The following is a 20808-nucleotide window of genomic DNA, read 5'->3' as shown; positions in this document are numbered from 1 at the left end:
ACTTCTTCCATTGGGGGTGACTAAATATGTTACACACAAGTCACATTTTTAAGGAGAAATGTTCAAAACCTATTAATATTTTTAAATTTCCTGTTTTTTAGGGAGTTCCTGGATTTGACAATATCATAGAAGGACCCAAGGGCTTGAAAGGAGAACGTGGACAACAAGTAAGTATGGGGGCATTTGAAAGTAAACCTGTCAGGCTCAGGTTCCTGGTGATAGAATATGAAATGTATATAAAGAATTTGGAATCAGAGTGGATATATAATACTTCATACAACAGTTATTTTTAGGAGCAAAAGGATCTTTTAATCCTTATCTGCTACTCTGGGATTCAAGGAACATTCTTGTCTTCTGAATTTGGGGTGACTTGCTTCACTAAGTCATATCCTTGAGGTCATCATTTATGAATGTAAACATCTAAGTTCTTAACTTAAATGTTGGGCTAGCTAATAGAAAGAACCATCAAAAGGGTGGCTGGTCTTCCCAGGATCCAGAGGGCACGTACCTTAAAAAGCCATCATCATATTCTTCATCATACATGATAAAAGTACAAGATCTGATAGACTATACAGCCCACACACTCAGGGAAAGTCTCCTGGGATTGAGCTCATGAAATTTCCCAAGTAATGATTTGATCATCTTAACTTGCTTTTTTTTTAGAATTAAAAAAATTATCTGGATAATGTGTTTCTCTGGATCTTCTGGATAAGAGCGTGTCCTTGGCAACTCCTCCTGGGGGAGAGGTCTGATATGGTGGAAGGACTTTGCTTTGGGGACAGACTGGATCCCGTTTCAGACTCTGTCCCTTACCATCTCTGTGGCCTTGGGCCATGATCTATAAACCTTAATTTTCTCATCTGCAAAATAAGACAAAAAGCCTACTTTTGATGATTATGGTGGGAATTGAGTGAATAACCCCACCATATCAGAACCTTTCAGGAAATGTTACCTGCAATTTTTATTAAGTGGTAAATGTAAGTTTCATTGTAGACTCGTAATTGTTTCTTCCTTTTCTATCTTGGGAAGACTTGTGAGTATTGGGAGATTTTATTCACCTTTGGGTGTAATCTACACAATGTAGCTAAAACAAAATAAGAAGTCCAAAGGTAGAAATCCAAACCAGTAGTATCTATACTGGGCATGTAGCATGCTTTAATTATCCACTCGGGGATAGTTTGATTTAAATATTCTAACTACACCATAATTTCAAGTTAGACAGTGGTGATGAACCAATGAAGCCACATCATCAGCATTTTTTCCTGTAGTTCCTCATTACCCACATAGTGGTGATTTATGACCAGGGTGGGTAGAGCTACATTCCAAAAGGGAACTAACTCTACAGTTCGTGGGTACCCCTCCTGCCTTCCTGGAGCAGACCGACTGAGGTGGAGGAGAAATGTAATAGTGCTGTGTAATTACTGTCACATATCTGTTTTGTTCATTTGACAGGGTAGAAGAGGCTGGCCAGGCCCCCCTGGAACGCCAGGCTCCAGAAGTAACACAGTAAGAGCCTTTACACACAAGGAGCCCCACTGCTCCAGTAGCCTGGACTGTGAGGAAAATGGCTGATTGGCGGGAGTGGCAGGACGGTTCTGCGGGGGCTCAATACCTTGGGGACACTGACCTGGGATGTCTCTGAGAACAGAGCTGGGAAAGGACTTGGGAAAGCCCCTGAAGCTCAGGCAGGAAGGTGCTGGCTGCAGGGGAAGTTACCACTCAGGAGAAAGAGCTGGGCAAAGAGAACGAAGAAGCAGCCAACTTAAGAGAAGAGATGTCAGAGTTTGGCCTACTCACCAGGTTAGCTGAGGCGGCCAGTGATGTCATTTTAAGTCTAAAACTCCATTCCTCTGCCAAGTTTTATAGCTATGTACTTAAAAAAGTGAGTCCTGGTTTAAGTCCTCTTACCGCTCTTACTTCCATTTTCTCCACGTTGTAAATATTTTCCTGATGGAGTATAACAGCTGGTTCTATGAACTTCTGCCCAGAAAATACAATGCATAATATAGGCAATACATTAAACTAATTTTTATTTGTGCTAAATTTTGAAACATTATATATTTTTATTGAGATATAATATTGTATTAGTTCCAGCTGTTCAACATGATTGGATATGTGTATATGCTGTAAAATGATCACCACAAGAAGTCTAGTTAACATCCATCACTATTCATAGTTAATAAATGTTTTCTTGTGATGACAACTTTTAAGCTTTACTCTCTTGGCAACTTTCAAATATACAATACAGTATTACTAATTATAGTCATGGTGCTCTCCCATGACTCATTTATTGTATAATTGGAAATTTTTATCTTTTGACCACCTTCACCCATCTTCACTCGCCTTCTACCCTCCACCTCCGGCAACCACCAATCTGTTCTCTGGATCTATTAAATTTTTTCAAAATTCCACATATAACTGAGATCAATGCAGTATTTGTCTTTCTCTGACTTATTTTACTTAGTATAATGCACCTCACGGTCCATCCGTGTTGTTGCAAATGGCGAGATTTCATTCTTTTTTAATGGCTGAATAATGTTGTGTAAATAAATCCACCATTGGTCTATACCACATTTTTTAATCCATTTACTCATCAGTGGATACTTCCGTTGCTTTCACGTCTTGGCTTTTATAAATAATGCGGCAGTGAACGTAAAGGTATCTCTTTGAATTAGTGTTTTCATTTTCTTTGATAAATACCCAGAAGTGGAATTGCTGGATCATATAGTAGTTCTATTTTTAGTTTTTTGAGGAACCCCCATACTGTTGAAAATATTATGTATTTTTAGAGGCATAAAAATATATCCCTGAGAGTGAAATTAGGTTACTTGCTTATGGAACCTTTTGGGATCTTTTTTTTATATATTTGCTTTTTCAGTGAGTACTTTAAACAAAAGATTCTGTGCTTGATTTCTCAGAAGAGCACAGAGATTGTAAAAGAAAATCTTTACCCAGTAAGAAGAGCTGGTTTGATAAAATACACTTAAATACCTGTACTGGGTTGTAAATTAGTCCTGCCTCTTTTCATTGTGCAACATTTTATTTCATTCTTTATTTAGTTATCCAACCTTCTCCAATTTCCTTTACCTCCCCACCCTCTAAATACTTAATGTTTTAAAAATGAGCACAAATAAAAACTAGTTTAAAGTATTACATTTATTATGCATTGTACTTTCTGAGCTGAAGTTCATAGAACCAATGATTATACTCCGTCGAGAAAAACTTCTTCTGTCTTGGAACATACTCCTTTGCAAATTCCAGAGAAATGGAATTAAAAACAGAGATTATGTTTCAAATGTACAGAATTTGATTACTGGGAAAGCACTTTACTACCACTGTTTTAATGCATCTAAGGATAAAGAAATACACTTATTATTCCTTTCACCTTCTAAAAGGGTGTAGCCAGCTTACATACCCCAAGAAGTATTTTGAACTTAGAGAATATCATTCAAGAGATCCTGGCATGGGAGATATACTTTTATTATTTTATAGAGGCCATCGTCTCTCCAGAGGCTAATGCAGTATCACCCTATGTTACTTAAACTGTACAACTCCTGAGAAATATGGCTCCATTCTTGGGTGTTAGATCCATCAGTGTCACTCATGAGTAAAAGCAGGACTTCCAGCTAAAGATGGCAAAGCCAGGGTGTTTTTTATGCTACCCTCTTTTGTGCAACTCACCAAAAACAACTAAAGAAATTTAAAATAGTTTAACAAAGAATGACCACAACTTTAAGCTCCACAGGACAACTATTGGCCAACTATCTTAAAATCTGGATCCTTATGAGGGAGGCTTTGGAGAGCTGCCACATGCCACCTGAGACCTCATGCAAAGATCAGATTTTTCTAAAAGTAGCTGCCATATTCCTGCAAAAGCTGGGGAACAAAATTCAGGGGTACTATAAATTTTGAGAAGATCAGAGACAGAAATAATGAGAAACTGAAGAATATTCCATTTTTATTATCTACAGTTTAGCAGTCTAGGCAGGCCATGAAAGCTGTAAAGACAAGAGAAGGAATAGCAGCTATCACAGCACAGAGAAACTATGACTTAAGGGGCTTTATGTGAGTTCCATGAGTCTCTTAAATGCCAAAATTTGAAGGAAGAGAAAGCCTTAAGGTAAAAGACATAATTCATGATGAGAAAGTGTTGGAAATAATATGCCTATATCAAAGCTATTGACCCAGGTCCAGCTAGAAGTTATTCAGTAAATAAGTGACCCTATTCAAAGGTGATTAATAATGAAACATACTAATAATATTTATTAGTAATCAGATGATTAATAATCAGGACCTAGGCATATAAATGGCAAGAAAACAGGAGGAAAACTGTATGAACATAGGGCAAATAAATCCTCATTAGAAGAGGAACTACTTAAGAAAAAGGTAAAACAACTCTGGCAAATAGTTCTCCAAATTCTCGAAAAAAAAAAAATTAAGACAACATTGACTGCTCTAAAAAGAGTCTAAAGAACTGATAAAACAACAAAGTGAAAAAGGCAAGCTGGTAGTCCTTGGGGAGCAATAGGAAAGGAGGGGGAAAATGTAGAATTTAAGCTATATTAGAAGCAACAAAAAATTAAAATAAATATGACTGAAAAAATATAGGCAAGCATATGGTAATCAAGAAGTCACAAAAGCAGTAACTGAGATAGAATGTCAACAGTGGAGAGTCAACAAATGTAATTACTAAATTACACAAACCAAATGCAATGTAAAAACATTCAGAAATGTAATAAAATATAACTTCTTGAGGTAAAAGCTCAAAAATGCAGATAGAAAAGGCATATTCTGGCTTTGAAAAAAATGATGCAAATATATCAACACAGAGCCACATCCTATTGAAATTACCAAACTTACTATGTAAAGAAAGAATCATGAGAATGTCAAAGCAGAAAACAGAAAACTCAGCCTGCCTTCAGCTTTCTTCCCAACAGTCAGTGACAAAATGGTTCAGTGGAATGGCTACAGAGTTCTGAAATAGAGCAGTCGGAGATTTGTTTACTCCCCCAAGTTGTCCTTTAAGCATATAAGTACCCAATACAATTAAGCCTTAAAAAACTCAGATAATAATAACTCTCATGTTTCTCTCTTTCAAGTTTTATAATAATGAATATGAATCCCTTTAAGTGTAGAAATAAGATTAAACCACAGAAATTGGGATTACAGAACAAAGTGTAAATTTTATACATTTGATAATTAAAATCATATGAAAATAAATGGGGAAAGTGCTGATATACTATGTCCTCATCTTTCATTGCAGGGAGTCAATATCTAAGAATATTCTTAAGCTAAAATACATATTGCAAAAATATCCTAACCTCATTTTTTTCATAACCATTCTTTCCTCTTTTAGGAATGTGTTATTTTTCATTTTCAAGAAATGTTACCATATGACATTTCCAATTTTTTCAGTTTTTTCTCCTATTAAATTCAAATACATTTAAATATAATATTTTAATTTTAAAATAGCATGAATAACATCATCCCTTTTTAATCAAAAGTACCATATTTCAAACTCCATCTGTAAACATGCATAAAAAGATGCCAAGAATCATGATTACTAAATATTAATGGTAGTTATTTTTAGATGGAGGATGTGGGATGACTTTTAAATTTTTATTCAGTGCATTTTCTGCATTTGAATATTTAAAGATCAATATGTCATTTTTACAATAACAGTGAAGTCATTATCCTTTAAGAAAGAAAAAATTTATATCACTGAAAAACTCTAAAATGTAGGTAGATAATGAGCATTGAGAATTCCTCAGTGCAACAGGATTCTGCTGAACTAACCAGAGATGGGAGGATGTCCAGCGGTAGGCTGTGGCATGCAGGGAAATCCCAGAAGTTGACCAAATGTGACCCTCACTCATTTGATAAACATTTATTGTAAACACCTACAATGTACCAGCAACTCTGCTAACTACTAGAACTACAAACTAAATGAGATATATATCCTTTGTGTTCAAGGAACTTAGAATCATGTTGTAGAGCATGGTGTCAACATCTGGGCTGAATACTCCTTTGCTGTGGGAGCTGTCTTGTGCATTGTAGGATGTTGAGTGTGAACCCTGGCCTCCACCCACTAGGTGCTAGAGTAGCGCCCCTGACTGTGAGAACAAAAAAAAAATCTCTAGATAGGCCCAGGGGAAGGAGGGGGTGGGTGCAATTCTCCCTTGTGGTTAAGAACCACTGTTACAGAGGGGGATAGACCTATAGGGATATGAGCACAGTGCCAGGAGTCTGGAATGGATTGGTTCATTGGGAGGAGGAAAGACCAGGGCCAGAAAGCTGCAGTGCTGAGGGTGGGGTGGGGATGGGAATGGGAGGTTGGCTTTTCTCTGAGCCAAAGTTTACTGAGAATAAGAATAGATACTTGTGCCATGGCTAATGAGAAGCAACTGTAGCTTCAAATTAACTTGTGATCTTCAGCCCTATTTTCCTCTCTTGGCACTATTTAGGGATAGCTTGAAGTGCTCTAGGACAGTCATTTATTATTGTGAACGAGTTTGTCGTTAAGATGTAGGATTAATGGGATGCTTTACCATTAAGAATGTCCTTTATTTTCCTGGGGACTCGGAGTTCCAAATCAGTCCATACCTGCCTGGGAAAGGGGGCTATGGTAAACCACCAGAAAGCCAGGCTATGAAGAACCAAGGGGCTGAGGACACTTCTGGGTCTTCTTACCCTCAGGTCTGCTTTGGGGAGATTTTCTTTCTTGCTGTGCCCATTCACATTCCTTTTCACAGATGAGTAATGCTGTCTGGCTGTGTTACCAGACAACTATAAGCCTTTAGGTAAGCCATGCAGATGTCTAGGGATTTCATCTTTTCTATGTAAAACACTTGAAAATTTGTGCCAAAATTGTAAAAATCACCTCCTCTATTTCTTTTTTTCTTTTTCTCACATCTACCCAAGGTATTTAAAACCATGACTTTTATTTGGAGTTTAAATCCCCAGTAGCAGTTAACGAAAGTGCTAGCTGATTACTTCTGGAAATGTTTCCATTATTTGTGTGGTCGATTAAGGCCTGTCTTCTCCACTAGGCTTTTGAACTCCTGCATAGGGACAGGAGTCAGGTTTTTCTCACTACCACATAGACGGATGCCTTGTAGGGAGCAGAAGCTCAATAAATACGTGGTATGAAGATAAGTCATTTTAATCAAGCTCTGTCAAGGTCAACCAAAGAACAAATGTTTATTGATGTTTCAAACACACTGACGATAGACAAGATTTTTGGATATGGAGGCCTGTTTCATATTCTCTATTGTACAGGAGGCTCTTCATTTTGCCTAACTATAAGGTTCCATTTCGTTGTTCCTACCACAAGCAGAGGTAGGAACATGGCCCAGGTCTGGCCATATACATTTTCTGCTCCAAGAACCCCAGTGATTTCTGCTAAGTGAAGTCTGAATCCTTCACCTAGTATTTTCAGCCTTTGTAACTCTACTACTCACTTTCCTTCTCACATCTTTGACCCAGAACCACCACTATCAAAAATACATTTTCTAGTTTCCTATTGTTGTTGCTTAGGCTGGTGTCCTCTGCTAGAAAGAGGACGTCTTACATCTTCTCCCTATAAAATTCTCACCCATCCTCAGAAACCCATTTTTAAAATCTCTTCTTCAAGGAAGGTTTCCAATTGACTAACTAGAAATTATTGCTTTCTTCAAAGCCCATAGGTCTGCCATTCCCCTTTCCTGTGGCATTTGCCATGCTCTGCCGTGTAAGCATCTATCTCACCTGAAGAGCGAGGGTCCCTGAGATGAAGGACTCTTTATGTGTATATGTGTGTGCCATCCTTATGCTGTATGGTTCCCATCAGTGTGCTTTGTGGGTAGTAAATCCTTTGTAGATATGTTTCTTAATGAAGCTAAAGTGAACTCATTAGAACAGAGAAACCCTTGTGCTAAAGGAGTAGAGAAAGCTCCTTTCCTTCGCTCAGAGAGAGAGGATTTAGATTTTCATCTCAAGCTGGTTCTTCAGGGTTGCAAAGCAATAGAACTCCAACTATTTTCCCAAATGCACAGTCTGTTTCCTAGCTAATAATAAATTTTGACTGAAATATGATTAGGAGAATTTAAAGTCTGCAATACTGGCCTCTCATAATTCTGACCTGAATATCACCAATAGATGTCCCTTAAGGAAATATTGTCTGATAGTTATTGAATTTTGCAAATCCTGGATGTCAGTATTGCTATTACCTTGCTGAGAGATCCTGAATTAGTCAAGAAAATGTCTTTCTCTCCTGATTTCCAGATCTATGAAGTATTAATCTGGAATATACCCAGAATCTAATCTTAAATGTGAGATTAGTAGGAAAAACCCACTTGGTTATGTAGCATCATTATTTTGATTGGATATTTTATTAACAAACTACATTGAATAACTTCTGAATGATTGTGGTGATTCTTCCATTTTTTGACAGGTATTTTCTTTGAGAGGATGGGATAAAATTAGGCTATCTTAAGCTTCTGAACTTAATCTATAATATAAAATTCATGATCTTAGTTCTCTCAGTTTTTCCTCTGGCTTCCTGCCTATTGGCCACTCTAGTCCTGATTAGTGACTGATGTAGTACTTTCGGAAAATGAAAAGAAATAAAATTCAGTTTTAGAGCTTGTGTGAATAGCTCTAGTAATGGTTTTTTAAATTATATTTTATTGATTATGCTATTACAGTTATCCTGATTTAACCCTCTCCACGAAGCACCCCTCCATTCCCTCAGGCAATCCCCACACCATTGTTCATGTCCATGGGCTGTGTGTATAGGTTCTTTGGCTACTCCATTTCCTACACTACTTTACATCCCCATGGCTATTCTGTAACTACTTATTTGCACTTCTTAATCCTCTCACCTCTTCACCATTCCCCCACACCCCCTTCCCATCTGGCAACCATCAAAACACTCTCTATGATTCTGTCTCTGTTCTTCTTGTTTACTTAGTCTGTTTTTTTAGATTCAGTTGTTGATATGTATTTTTTGCCATTTTATTGTTCATAGTTGTGATCTTCTTTTTCTTAAATAAGTCCCTTTAACATTTCATATAATAATGGTTTGGTGATGATGAACCCCTTTGGTTTTTTCTTGTCTGGGAAGTTCTTTATCTGCCCTTTGATTTTAAATGATATCTTTGCTGGGTAGAGCAATCTTGGCTATAGGTCCCTGCTTTTCATGACTTTGAATATTTCTTGCCAATCCCTTCTAGCTTGAAAAGTTTCTTTTGAGAAATCAGCTGACAGTTTTATGGAAACTCCCCTGTAGGTAACTAACTTCTTTTTTCTTACTGCTTTTAAGATTCTCTCTTTATCATTAAACTTTAGCACTTTAATTGTGATGTGTCTTGGAGTGGTCTCTTTGCATCCATCTGGTTTGGGACTGTGCCTCTTGGATTTTCATTTTTTGACAGGTATTTGGCTTTGGCGGGGGGGTGGGGTGGGGGATAAAATTAGTTTTGCTATCTTAAGCTTCTGTGCTTCCTGGACTTGCATATCTGTTTCCTTCACCAAATTAGGAAAGTTTCTTATTATCATTTTTTCAATAGGTTTCCAATTTCTTGCTCTTTTTCTTCTCCTTATGGCACCCCTTTGATGCGAATGTTGGACCTCTTGAAGTTGTCCCAGAGGCTGCTTATGCTATCCTCATGTTTTTAAATTCTTTTTTCTTCTTCTTGTTCTGATTCGTTGTTTTTTGCTTCCAATGATTGGATATTCCAAATCATTGATTTGATTCTGGTTCCATCCACTCTACTGTTGTTTCCCTGTAAATTGTTCTTTATTTCAGTTAGTGAGTCCTTCGTTTCTGGCTGTATCTTTTTTATGCTGTTGAGGGTCCTCACTAAGTTCTTTAAGCATCCTTATAACCAGCACTTTGAACTCTGCGTCTGATAGCTTGTTTATCTCCATTTCATTTAGGTCTTTTTTTGGAGTTTTGACCTGTGCATTCATTTGGGCCATGTTTCTTTGACCCCTCGTTTTCGTAGCCTGCCTGTGTTTGTTTCTCTGTATTGGGTAGAGCTGCTTTGACTCCATGTCTTGGTAGTATGGCCTAATGTAGTAGGTGTCCTGTAGGGTCCAGTGGCACAGCCTCCCCTATGACCCAAACGGTGTACTTGAAGTGCACCATTCATGTGGACTGAGTACACCCTCCTCTTGTAGTTAAGTCTTGCTTGCTGTTGGCAGGTCAATGGGAGGGATTTGCCCAGGCCAGTCAGCTGCAAGGACTGGCTGTGACCACTTACCGCCACCCTCCACCCTTCATGGAATATAAGTTGTGTAGGGGCAGGGCAGTGGTGCTTAGACATGGTCTGTAGCTGTGTACTGGGTATGCTGGGCCTGGGATTTCCCAGATGGTGCAGGCCAAGGTCAGCCCCCACCTGTGTTTTGTCTGGGGCACCCTGCCTGAGCTGTAAAGCAATCTGAGATGGCTGCTACTTGTGCTGGGCTTGGTGATTCCCAGGCAAAGCCAAGTTGTGAATCTAGACTGACTGCTGCTAGTGCTGGGGCTGGGCTCACTGAGGCCAGCTGTTGCTTATATGAGAAGATTTAGGAAGTTGTGCAGCATGAGCCAAGACCAGCCATTCAAATGGAAAAGCAACTTGTGGGGGTGGGCCCATAAGCTGGGGGGACGGAGACTCTAGGGATCTCTGGGGCAGGTCAAACAGTGTTAGCCAGGTTGATGGAGTCTCAGATACGGCATCAGCTTGCCAGCTCTGTGTGGGGAGGGTTTAGAAGAGGGACAGTAGACCCTGCTTGCCTTAATGCCAGACACTTGAGTTCTTCCTTTATGCCACTGGTGCCTTTCAAGCTGCTACCCCGGTGCTGGAGCTCAGAGGGAGAGAATCTGAGTAGGTGAGTCTGTGTGTGGGTTCTGTAAGAGGAACTCCTTGGGTCTTCAGCAGTTTCTTCCACCGATTCAATCTGCACTGGTTTTTGCAGCTAGAAGTTGTGGGGACTTATCTCCCTGGCACTGAAACCCTGGGCTGGGGAGCCTGGTGTGGGACTGAGACTCCTCACTCTCGAGATATCTCTCCTGAATTTTTATCCACCAACATGGGTGAGGAACCAGCCTGTTCCACATCTCTACCTCTCTTACCAGTGTGGAAAGATGTGATTTCTTTAATTCCATAGTTGTCAGACTTCCATTCAACTCAATTTCTGACAGCCTTGAGCAATCGTTGTTCTATATTTTAATTGTAATTATTTCTAAAGACTTTATTCACTTATTTTTATAGAGAGGGGAAAGGAGGGAGAAATGGAGAGAAACATCAATATGTGGTTGCCTTTCATGTGGCCCCAACTGGGGACCTGGCCTGCAACCCAGGCATGTGCCCTGACCGGGAATTGAACTGGTGACTGTGGTTTGCAGCCCAGCATTCAATCTACTGAGCCACACCAGCCAGTGTGCAAAGAGCCTAGCTGTGTTTACCTATGCTGCCATCTTGACTGAAGTCCTCTAATAACAGTTTAATAGAGGATGAATTATTTACCAAAATTAGTTCTCATAAGTATCTATAGATTTCAGTTGTCTATAATTTTAATTACTTGTTGCTTTAGAAGTTCAGAGCTGGCAAGATTTAGCTTTCATGGTGCAGTGGATAATTTAATGTTTTGATCAATATGTGAAAACTTATTTTTTAATGTCAGTGCCTTAAAGTGCCCATTCCTAATTTAAATGAAACATAAAAAGCATTTTTTTCCCCAGAGTTACTGATATATACCTTTTTCTCCTATTTTAGGCAGCTCATGGCCGAAGGGGACATACAGGCCCACAGGTATAGTGATTTTCTTCCTCTTAACTCTAAATGTCCAGTCAAAAAGCTGGAATGAAGACTGAAAAGTCTTTTCCAGGCCCGAAGTTCTTTTCTTTTTGTTGATATTGTTTGTGGAATAAAATGTTAGAAAACTTTTAGGCTGCAATTTCAAGTCTTAAAAGACAATGAAAATTTGGGGGCTTTCATCAAAACCATAAAAATTAATAATGAGACATTACTTGGCCTAATCATTGTTAAATTGAACTTTGATTGGATTACACATACAAACTCTACTAACACAGTGGGTGACTTCTTTTAGATTTTTGCTCAATTAATTCTAAAACCTTATTTAGAATTTACATTAACCTCTTTTAACCCAAGAGAGTACAACCCTAATGTAAATGGAATTTCCAAATGTATTGTTCAAAAGTGGATTACACCAAATATCATAATCACTTCCCCTTTGGACATGTTGGTAATACAGTATACATGCTTCATGAACCTATAATATTTACGGAAGAGTAGTTGTGACTTTGAATTTTTCAAAATTGAGAAAGGGCACATCCTCATATTGAAAATGCACTGAGGATAAATATTAAATCCACTCTTAATCACATCATGGTGAAACTCCAGAATGTTAAAGAAAATATTTTAATTACTACCAGCAAGAAAAGGCAGTTAGTTTTACCCATGAAAAGAATAACAAATTAGATTGCATCAGACTTCTGTTCACTAATAATACATGCCAGAAGACAACAAATTAATATCTTGCAGGTGCAGAGGCAAAATGGCCATTAACCTAGAATTTTGTATGTAGCTAAACTGTAAGTGAGGAAAATAGACATTTTCAGGTAGATAAAGACAAAGAGTTTACCATCCACAGACATCACCCCATCTGCACACACTTCAAGGTTAGATTTCAATAACAAAAAAACAAATCCAGAAAAATGGCATAAAATAAATGAAATGAGATTGGGAGAGAAAGTACTGAGAAATTTCCTCTTTCTGATTTCTTAGTAAAGACATCAGTGGGGAATATTTAATCACATCCAACTGTCTAACAACTGAGATATAAATTTGGGATATCCTAGTAGTTACCTAAACTAGACTTCCCTAATCTTTTCTTACTCTTCTTGAAATTCTTATCTGTGGCAGATCCTAAGGACAACGTGAAGAGAATGCTCAGTTGTTGATCCTTAGGTATTTTAACTATTTGAACATAAATATGATATAAAATGCCTAGAGATTTTTGAAGAAAATGCAAAGTAAATTGTGAGATTTTTCAGGCCAAATGCCTAAGTTAGAGGTAGCATATTATAAGTATTATAGGACAGGAAGGGAGTGTGTGTGTGTGTGTGTGTGTGTGTGTGTGTGTACTGAAAGTTGTGGTTATTTCTGCTTGATGAGATTATAGACACTTTATCTCCTCTTCTGTATTTTCCTTTATTATTCATATTTTTACAAAGATCTGCACTGCTATTGTAATTGAAAAAAGTATTTGTAATCTTGCACATAAAGGAGACAAAATTCTCAGGGAACAGTGCTAACAGGTTGATTCTTTCTCACCACAGGGGACAACAGGCATCCCAGGCCCAGATGGACTTGGAGGCTCACCTGGACTTAAGGGCCCTCAGGTACATATTAAAACAGATCATGTTGTGAGAACTTAAAGAATCTGAAGCCTTGATAGAATCCCTCAATCCCCTCTCTCAACCCCCTTGGCTAATTATAGTTGTTTAAAGGGTTTTCAGGGCAATAAAGTAGGGAAGGAACACAATCTTGACTTGTACAGTATTTGGTTTCCTTTAGGTTTTATTCCAGTCAGGAGGTGAAATGAGAATGGACATGCTGGGCAGCGGTCCCTGAATGGGTTCAGGCTAGCAAGGGTGTTCCAAAGAGACCTTGAGCCAAGGAAAACATAGGGCCTCAAACTGGGGATTTTGGTCAGTTTAGCGCAGTAAGTGTTCAGCATTACATATCTGGATGCCTGTGCTGTAGAAAAATTGACTCCACTCTAGGAAATAGTGACTGCAGATACAGCTGAAGTCTTCAGCAGGGCGATCTGCAGTGTGGCACCCAGCCTGTGCTTTCTAGCTCACTCCTCCTGGGAGCTGCCTCCAGCACTTCTTCCTTTACAAGGAACAACCTGTGGCTGGCTCTCATACTGATCACATGAGCGGAGAGGAAGCATGTGCCAGAAAGAACAAAATATAGCCTAAAATAATGAGAAGGGAAGGGAAGTCCTTGAAAAGGCTGAGATGGAAGAAAAAAAAGTCAGACTACAGAACGTTAGAATAATCTTTTTCTCTCTCAATTTGAAATCTTGAGAAAGAATTTTGCTGTTTGGCAAATGAGGACAAGCAAGGGCTTTATAGTTTTTTCCAATGTTTTAATCCACATAGTTAAAAAAATAACTCAAGTAACTAATAGGTGCTAGCAGCTTAGTACATAGAAGTTGGGCAAAAGATCTCCAGACATAATAAGAGAAATTTCATTCACATTTTCCCAAGAGTTCAGAGCAGTCAACAGCCTGCCCCTTGGACCTCTATCTCTTTGCAGCTTGATTGCTTTTCTTTGCCCTACTTGCAGCTGAGAAGAGTTCATCTTTACCTTCAGATGAGAAATATTTGCCATTAGGGTTGTGGGGAAGCATTTCAATAGATGGACTGGCTTTATTTTGTGCTAAACAATCAATACTTCTATAACACCCCTTCTTCCATTTTATAGATTCTTACTTTTTTCATGACATAATTTAAAAAGTGATGCAAAACCAAATACAACATGGAAGTTTCTCTGCATTACATGTGGAAGCCACAGTTAGTAAGCAAGATAAATAATATCCCAGAAGTAGAAATATCTAAATTTCATCTTACTGCATGCCCTATCTTATTCATGACCACATCTTCAATGTGGTTATTGAATAGAAAACCCATCTAAATATTTCAGTTTCAGGCTTATATAATTAAGGGTTATTTTCTTTTTTTTTTTTTTTTTTTTTTTTAGGATTATTTTCTTTTCACATAATATATGCAATTGGAGTATAAAGATGCTTAAGATAATTAGAAAACACTGAAAATTATGCCTGTTTAGTATTTCTTCGCTTTGAATGCAGATGCCCAACTGCCTAAATGTCAGATTGGATGCTTGTCTCCCTGCACAGAGGGAGGGCTTGACAGACCAAGACCGAATCAAAGACATGAGTGGAACTATTCTTTCCAATTTCTGTCCACATCACTGACTTTGCATTTCCATTTTAATATTCAAGTTAATATTCAAGTATTCTGTTGTAGGGAGAAAATAATGCTTTGGTTCTCTGTACCTAGGGCCCAAGAGGAGAGGCTGGTGTAAAAGGAGAAAAAGGAGATCTGGGAAGTAAAGGTCCCCAGGTATGTAATGAGACAAAGAGACTGCATCTGGCTTTGATCTTGACTTTAACTTGGATGCTGTTGTGGTTCATTTATTGTCTGTAAACCAGCAAATGTGTATGAGGTTTGACTTCATGACTCAGTATGGCCACACCCCACTGTGGCCTCTGCCTTACTAAGAAGGCTGTCATTCTGTCTGACACAGACCTGGCTTCTCGCCCTCTGCCTCGGCAGGTTAGCCATTGTTGTAATGTTGAGGATTCCTCCTCTATGTAAATTAGGTTGCATTACTGCCCTTCTCTCAGTCCTCAGGAGCTTCCCATGAACCCCAAATATAACCTACTCCAAATATAGTCTAGCTCCACCTCAGAATCTCCTGGACAGACTGTAAAACACTCCACGCATTGGGACCCTCGCCACACCACTGACATCAGAGTCTCTGGAGGTGAGGCCAGGGTCTCAGTAACTTCAACTGTCCCCAGGTGATCCTAACATACACACCCAGCGGTAGGAATGACCGTCCCACATCAGCACTTAAACTTCAAAGTGTGTCAGAACCTCCTACAGAATAGGTTAAAATGCAGATTCTAATTGAGTAGGTCTGCAGTGGGCTTGACATTCTGTAATTTCAGTAAACCCTCAGGGCATGTTGACATTGCTGGTCCCTAGACCACACTTTGTGTAGCTGGGTCCTTCATGATTTGGCCTTTGCCTACCTGCAATCATAGTATACATTTGTTGGTTTAGCTGTTTTTGTCCCATCTTCTAGATTGTGAGCTTGGTGAGGGCCAGGACGTTGTCTTTCTTACTGTTCCAGAGCCCAGAACAACAATGCTGCTATACAGTGGAGCTCAAACCATAGCTATATAATGAATCAACTAGTAGAAGAATGAATGAGAATAGTTGGGACTTGCACTCTGGGCTAACAGGAGGATAAAGGGAATCCATTACTTTGTGTCTATTAATTAAACTGGGCAGTGGTCCAACACACATGGATGTGATCATCAAAATAAGTAAGAGGCTTTTTGCATAAACTTGTATCTCACGACATAATATTTTAAAGCATATTAATTACTGCTCATGAGGATAGATTTCCTGTTTTGGGATTTTTTTTTTTTTTTTTTTTTTTTTTTTTTGATGAATGTACACCTTCAAAAAGCATGAAAAGTTTAAAGTTTCATGGTAGGATTCAATTGATGAAAAGTAGCTATTTTGCATTCACATCTTTGAATCATTAAAAGCTTGCTGGCATCATAAATTGGGATTTTTTTTTAAGTTAATGCCAAGGGAAAGATATATCTGGTGATTATCTCATCTGTTTATATAAAATATTGAGATGTAGATGGGTTAAAATTCAAAGAGCTTAGTAATTCCCTTGCTCTAGAATCCAAAATTGTATCCAAATGGCTGTTACTCCAATACATTATTCCATTTGCCCTGTAGTGTACTTCTGAGTGAGCCCCCTTTAATCTTGCCTTGGCAAGATTGGTCATAGTCATAAATCATTCAACCCTATGGCACTGCCAGAGGTAGTCAAAAGGCACCACTTCTCCCTGGTCTAGCTCTTCCATTTATCTGGCTGGAGAGCATGGTTTTCTTTCTTTGCTTGCTTTTCTTTAAAGGCTCTTGTCAGCACAATGAAAGTATTATTTCAAAGATGTGTAGAATTTTCTATGTTCAGGACATGATGAATGAGACCTCAAAATTGTTGTTTCCAACAGAAATCCACAGAGACCAACACAGTCAGGTACACAACAGGGTGTTATGCTTTACTGGCTCTCAAATCACTGATGGAGGCTTTGTATTCCCTTATAGCAGAGGGCCAACCACTTGGGTGGAATCATAGGGGTGTTTTCTAATTGCAGGCTGGAAAGTTGTTCTGAAGATACACATTTAGAAAAAGGGATGTGATGTCTGTTGACAGTGTTCTGAAGGCTCGTTAATTTATGGAGTGTTGGAGCGTACTGCATAAATCAGATGTGCTAATCCAGCCTGGTGTTTGGCTATGATATAAAAAAAAAAAAAAATACAGTCCATGGCACAGTGAAAAAGAAGAAAGAATTTTGAAAGTCATGGCATATTCTTTTGTACTTTCCTTTGTTCCTTTCTTGTTTGGTTTACCTAAAGGTTATGTAACCAAAGCCTAGAAAAAGAATGGAAAAATTGGGCACAAAATGCTAATTCCAGTTAGAGCCTGAAGTATTCTTTAAATACATAGGGGTTTTAGTGAAACAATCACTAGTATCATATGAATATCAAGGAAGGTTGAGATTATTCAGTGCGAATTTGGGATATGGAGTAGAGTTTTATCTTTACACAAAATAGCATCGTGGTCAAAGGCATAGAGTTTGAAGCCAGGCTTCCTGGGGGTAATGGCCAGCCTTGTGCCTTCAAAACTGTGTGGCCCAATTTTCTCTGCTGTAAAATAAGAATAGAAATAGTAGCTACCTCATCCAATTGTTGTGAAAATGAAATGGTTTAATATATGTAGGTGCTTGGAACAGTGCCTGCCATATAGTGAGCACTGTATAAGGTTTATTACTACTATATTGCATCAATGTACCTAATTTAACGGGGACATTTTATACCCCCAGCATGCTCATAGCCAACCCAGGGAGGGCCAGAATAATAACAACAATATAACGATATGTCACCAGTATTGCAGTCATCGATTGTCCTCATTCTGCATAACCTAGGTTAGATGATCCATCAATCATTCCTTTTACTCATTACAAACATTTACTGAGTGTTTCTTGTCATCAGGTCCTGTCATGGGGTAAAAGGATGAATCAGACACAGACCCTAGCTTCAAGTGCTCCCAGTCTCATAAAGGAGACTCATGCAGACAGATAATTGAGGTGTTATGTACTAAACGTTAAAATAGAATTATACCCTAGCAGAATTTTCCTTCTCTCCTGCATAGACCATTACTTAACTCTCCTGTGACATTTGTAAGGTTTTTGATAACAGAAGAGTTATTTTTGGAAGTGCTTAATGAGTGAAATAAGTGCACGTGATTATTGAGATGACTGGTGTTTTTGACAAGCATTTATTACACTAATCCGGAAATAATTATTCTAACCACCTCACATTACATAGGATGCTTATTTTTGAAATAATAAAGCTTCTAGCCAGAAAAAGTAAATAGAATTTCATCCAAGGAAGAGCTGTGAGAGAAGGATGGGGATGGCAGAAAATGTTTCTTCTTTGCTTTAGAAATATGGCCCCTTATATAACCAGCAATGTTCGTGTGGGTGATTTATGTGGGTAACAACTTCCTGAAGCTTGAGTCCCATTTGAGCAGTCACTGTCCTCAGTTTGGTACTTTGTATGATGCTGCACAGGAGACAGAATCAGATTTTCTGATGTTATAATGAAAAGGTCCTGTTTGCATCCTTCCATCCATCCGAGAAATCTTTTACTTTGGCAGGCTTTCACACGGGATCATCTCTCACTGTGCTTATGTGTGCTTGAGGTGGCTCCACATGAAGTAATCTCCCAGAAATATTCTTCATCTCATAGAGCTAACTATGACTAAAGGAAGCACAGAATGTGGGCTCCTAGGCAAGATGTCCAGCTTGACGCTGATTGTCAAGAGCACTTAAAATCTCTCTACTCCTTCCTTCTGTGATGTACACGAACATTTCAGAGGGAAAACCAACAAATTAAACACATGATTGTCTCTCTCCTGGGAGCCATTCCTAGATAGGTGGTTGGATGAATAAATGAGAAGGTGGGTGAGTTGATGGTTTCCAGGTACTAGACAAGGTTCTGGAGATATGAAGTCAATAGGGTGTGCCTTTCCCTTTAAGGGGTGTATAAGCTGTTCTCTAGTGGATGAGAGAAATAGAGAACAATTACATGCAGAATACAGGAATCTTTGGGACCATTGGGAGATGCAACAGAGCTAGGGGGTTCTGAAACAGTGATGCTTAAAGTAAGATTTCCAAGAGAGGGAGGTTACTCTTCTTCCCTAAATGGAGAAATGGACCTCAGCAAAGGGAACAGCTTGCAAATGTAAGGCACAAGGGGTGTTTAATGACTCAGATGGTTTGATGCGCAGGAACATAAAATAATTGAAGGAGTCACAGATGACTACAGAGGCATGCAACACCAACAGTTTGGGGGATTTTTACATATTAATAAAGTACTAAAACTGTATTCTGAAAGCTACTCAGAATTCAGAATTTCAGACAAAGTGACAGCATCAGCCTGACATTTTGAATCAAAAGCAGAAAGGAGTGGAGAATGAATTACAGAGAAGCCAGGCCGCAGCAAGGGAAGCCAGGAATTCAGACAGAATACAAGAAGGGCCAGAAGGCAATGCAAATGGAAGAGATGGATTACAGAAAGGGGATACAATCTGTATGAAGTGTAGCTAATAGCTGATTTGTTTTGAAAGGTGAGCTAGAGCGAAAGGTTTGGATGATTTTTGGATTTCTGACTTGTGTTTCAGGGGGACTAAAATTGGCGCCATTTCTTAATGAAAAAAACATGAGATTAAGCATGACTTATGGTAAACATGATTATCTCTGGTGATCCATTCCTACAGGACAGCCACTAGGCACTTTAACGTATGAATCTGATATTCAGTTGAGTGGTTTGGACTAGAGATCTGTACATCTAGGTGTCATTTAACGGAATGGTATGTGGATCTGTGGGGCTGACTCAGGAAAGGAGGGATGAAGTGAGAAAATAAGGTCAGAAGATGGAGTCCTGGGGCACATGGAGATTCAAGAGGCAAGTAGAAAGAGCATCTTTGAAGTTTGCTGAGAAGAGATGAGAGAGAGACCAGGAAGACCAGGGTAACTTGATGTTACAGAGTTAATGGAAAAGTTCCAAAGAATACATGATTAAACTCAAATAAGCTAAGAACAAAAAAGTCAACTGGATTGAACATGAAGGTCATGGGAACTCCATGCAGCAGTGGACATGGAAGAAGAAAACAGATGTATAGCCATGGAGAGTGGCAAAATTGAGACTCTTTTAAGATGAAGACGGGAGGGGAAAAGATGAAAGGCTGTGGAAATATCACATTATCTTTCTTATTAACTAATTTATTGTTCAACAGTCTTTCCTATTAGGAAAATTTTTATGTCCAACTTATTGCAGTTTCAATTTTTTGAAGATGAAAAGATTAATGTCATAATTTTATTTCTTCTGAACATAATCTGCTAAGTATCATGCTTATTACACAGATTTGGTTTATTTATTTTTTAATTATAGTAACCATGGTAAAAAATTGTATAAATGATTTCAATTCACTGATATTAGGACTATTTACAAATGCTTATAAGCAGTTTAACCAAAAGAGATTTCTGTAGCCATATGTTTTGATAACCAAAGTAAAACTCTGATCCCAAGTGCAAATAGCGTAAGAAAGTATTTGGGTTGTCTCTGAATTGGGATTTTTAAATGTTCAGCTCTAAAGCTATTCCAATAAAGCATTCTTTTAGAATATTGGAGAGACTTCTGTTACATCAAATAGATTTTCCATATAGATGTGTGGTATGTTTATCCATCTTTTAAAGTCTTGTTATATTCTTCAATAAGATCTTAAAGCTTTCTTTATGTAGTTCTTTTATCTTGTTAAGTTTATTCTAAGAATTTTATGGTATTTTTCCCACTGGTAAAAAGAAATTCATTTATTTTCTAACTTAGTGCTAGGAAAAAGAAAACTATTTCAG

The 20808-nt window shown here is 38.4% G+C and overlaps 1 protein-coding gene across 1 annotated transcript in view; it reads left to right on the top strand.

Moving 5' to 3' along the window:
- COL6A6 (collagen type VI alpha 6 chain) overlaps positions 1-20808 on the top strand; it is a 108833-nt gene that overhangs the window by 42619 nt on the left and 45406 nt on the right. Inside the window, exons 18-22 of the mRNA XM_090283008.1 lie at positions 102-167; positions 1453-1506; positions 11742-11777; positions 13328-13390; positions 15080-15142. Coding sequence (XP_090139134.1) covers positions 102-167; positions 1453-1506; positions 11742-11777; positions 13328-13390; positions 15080-15142 — 282 coding nt within the window. The remainder of the gene's footprint in view (positions 1-101; positions 168-1452; positions 1507-11741; positions 11778-13327; positions 13391-15079; positions 15143-20808) is intronic.

Source organism: Furipterus horrens, unplaced genomic scaffold (genome assembly GCF_987537825.1).
Source record: "Furipterus horrens unplaced genomic scaffold, mFurHor1.1.pri manual_scaffold_7, whole genome shotgun sequence".
Taxonomy (NCBI): Eukaryota; Metazoa; Chordata; class Mammalia; order Chiroptera; family Furipteridae; genus Furipterus; species Furipterus horrens.
Note: the sequence above shows the minus strand (reverse complement) of the source record. Positions and strands in the feature narration are given on the sequence as shown.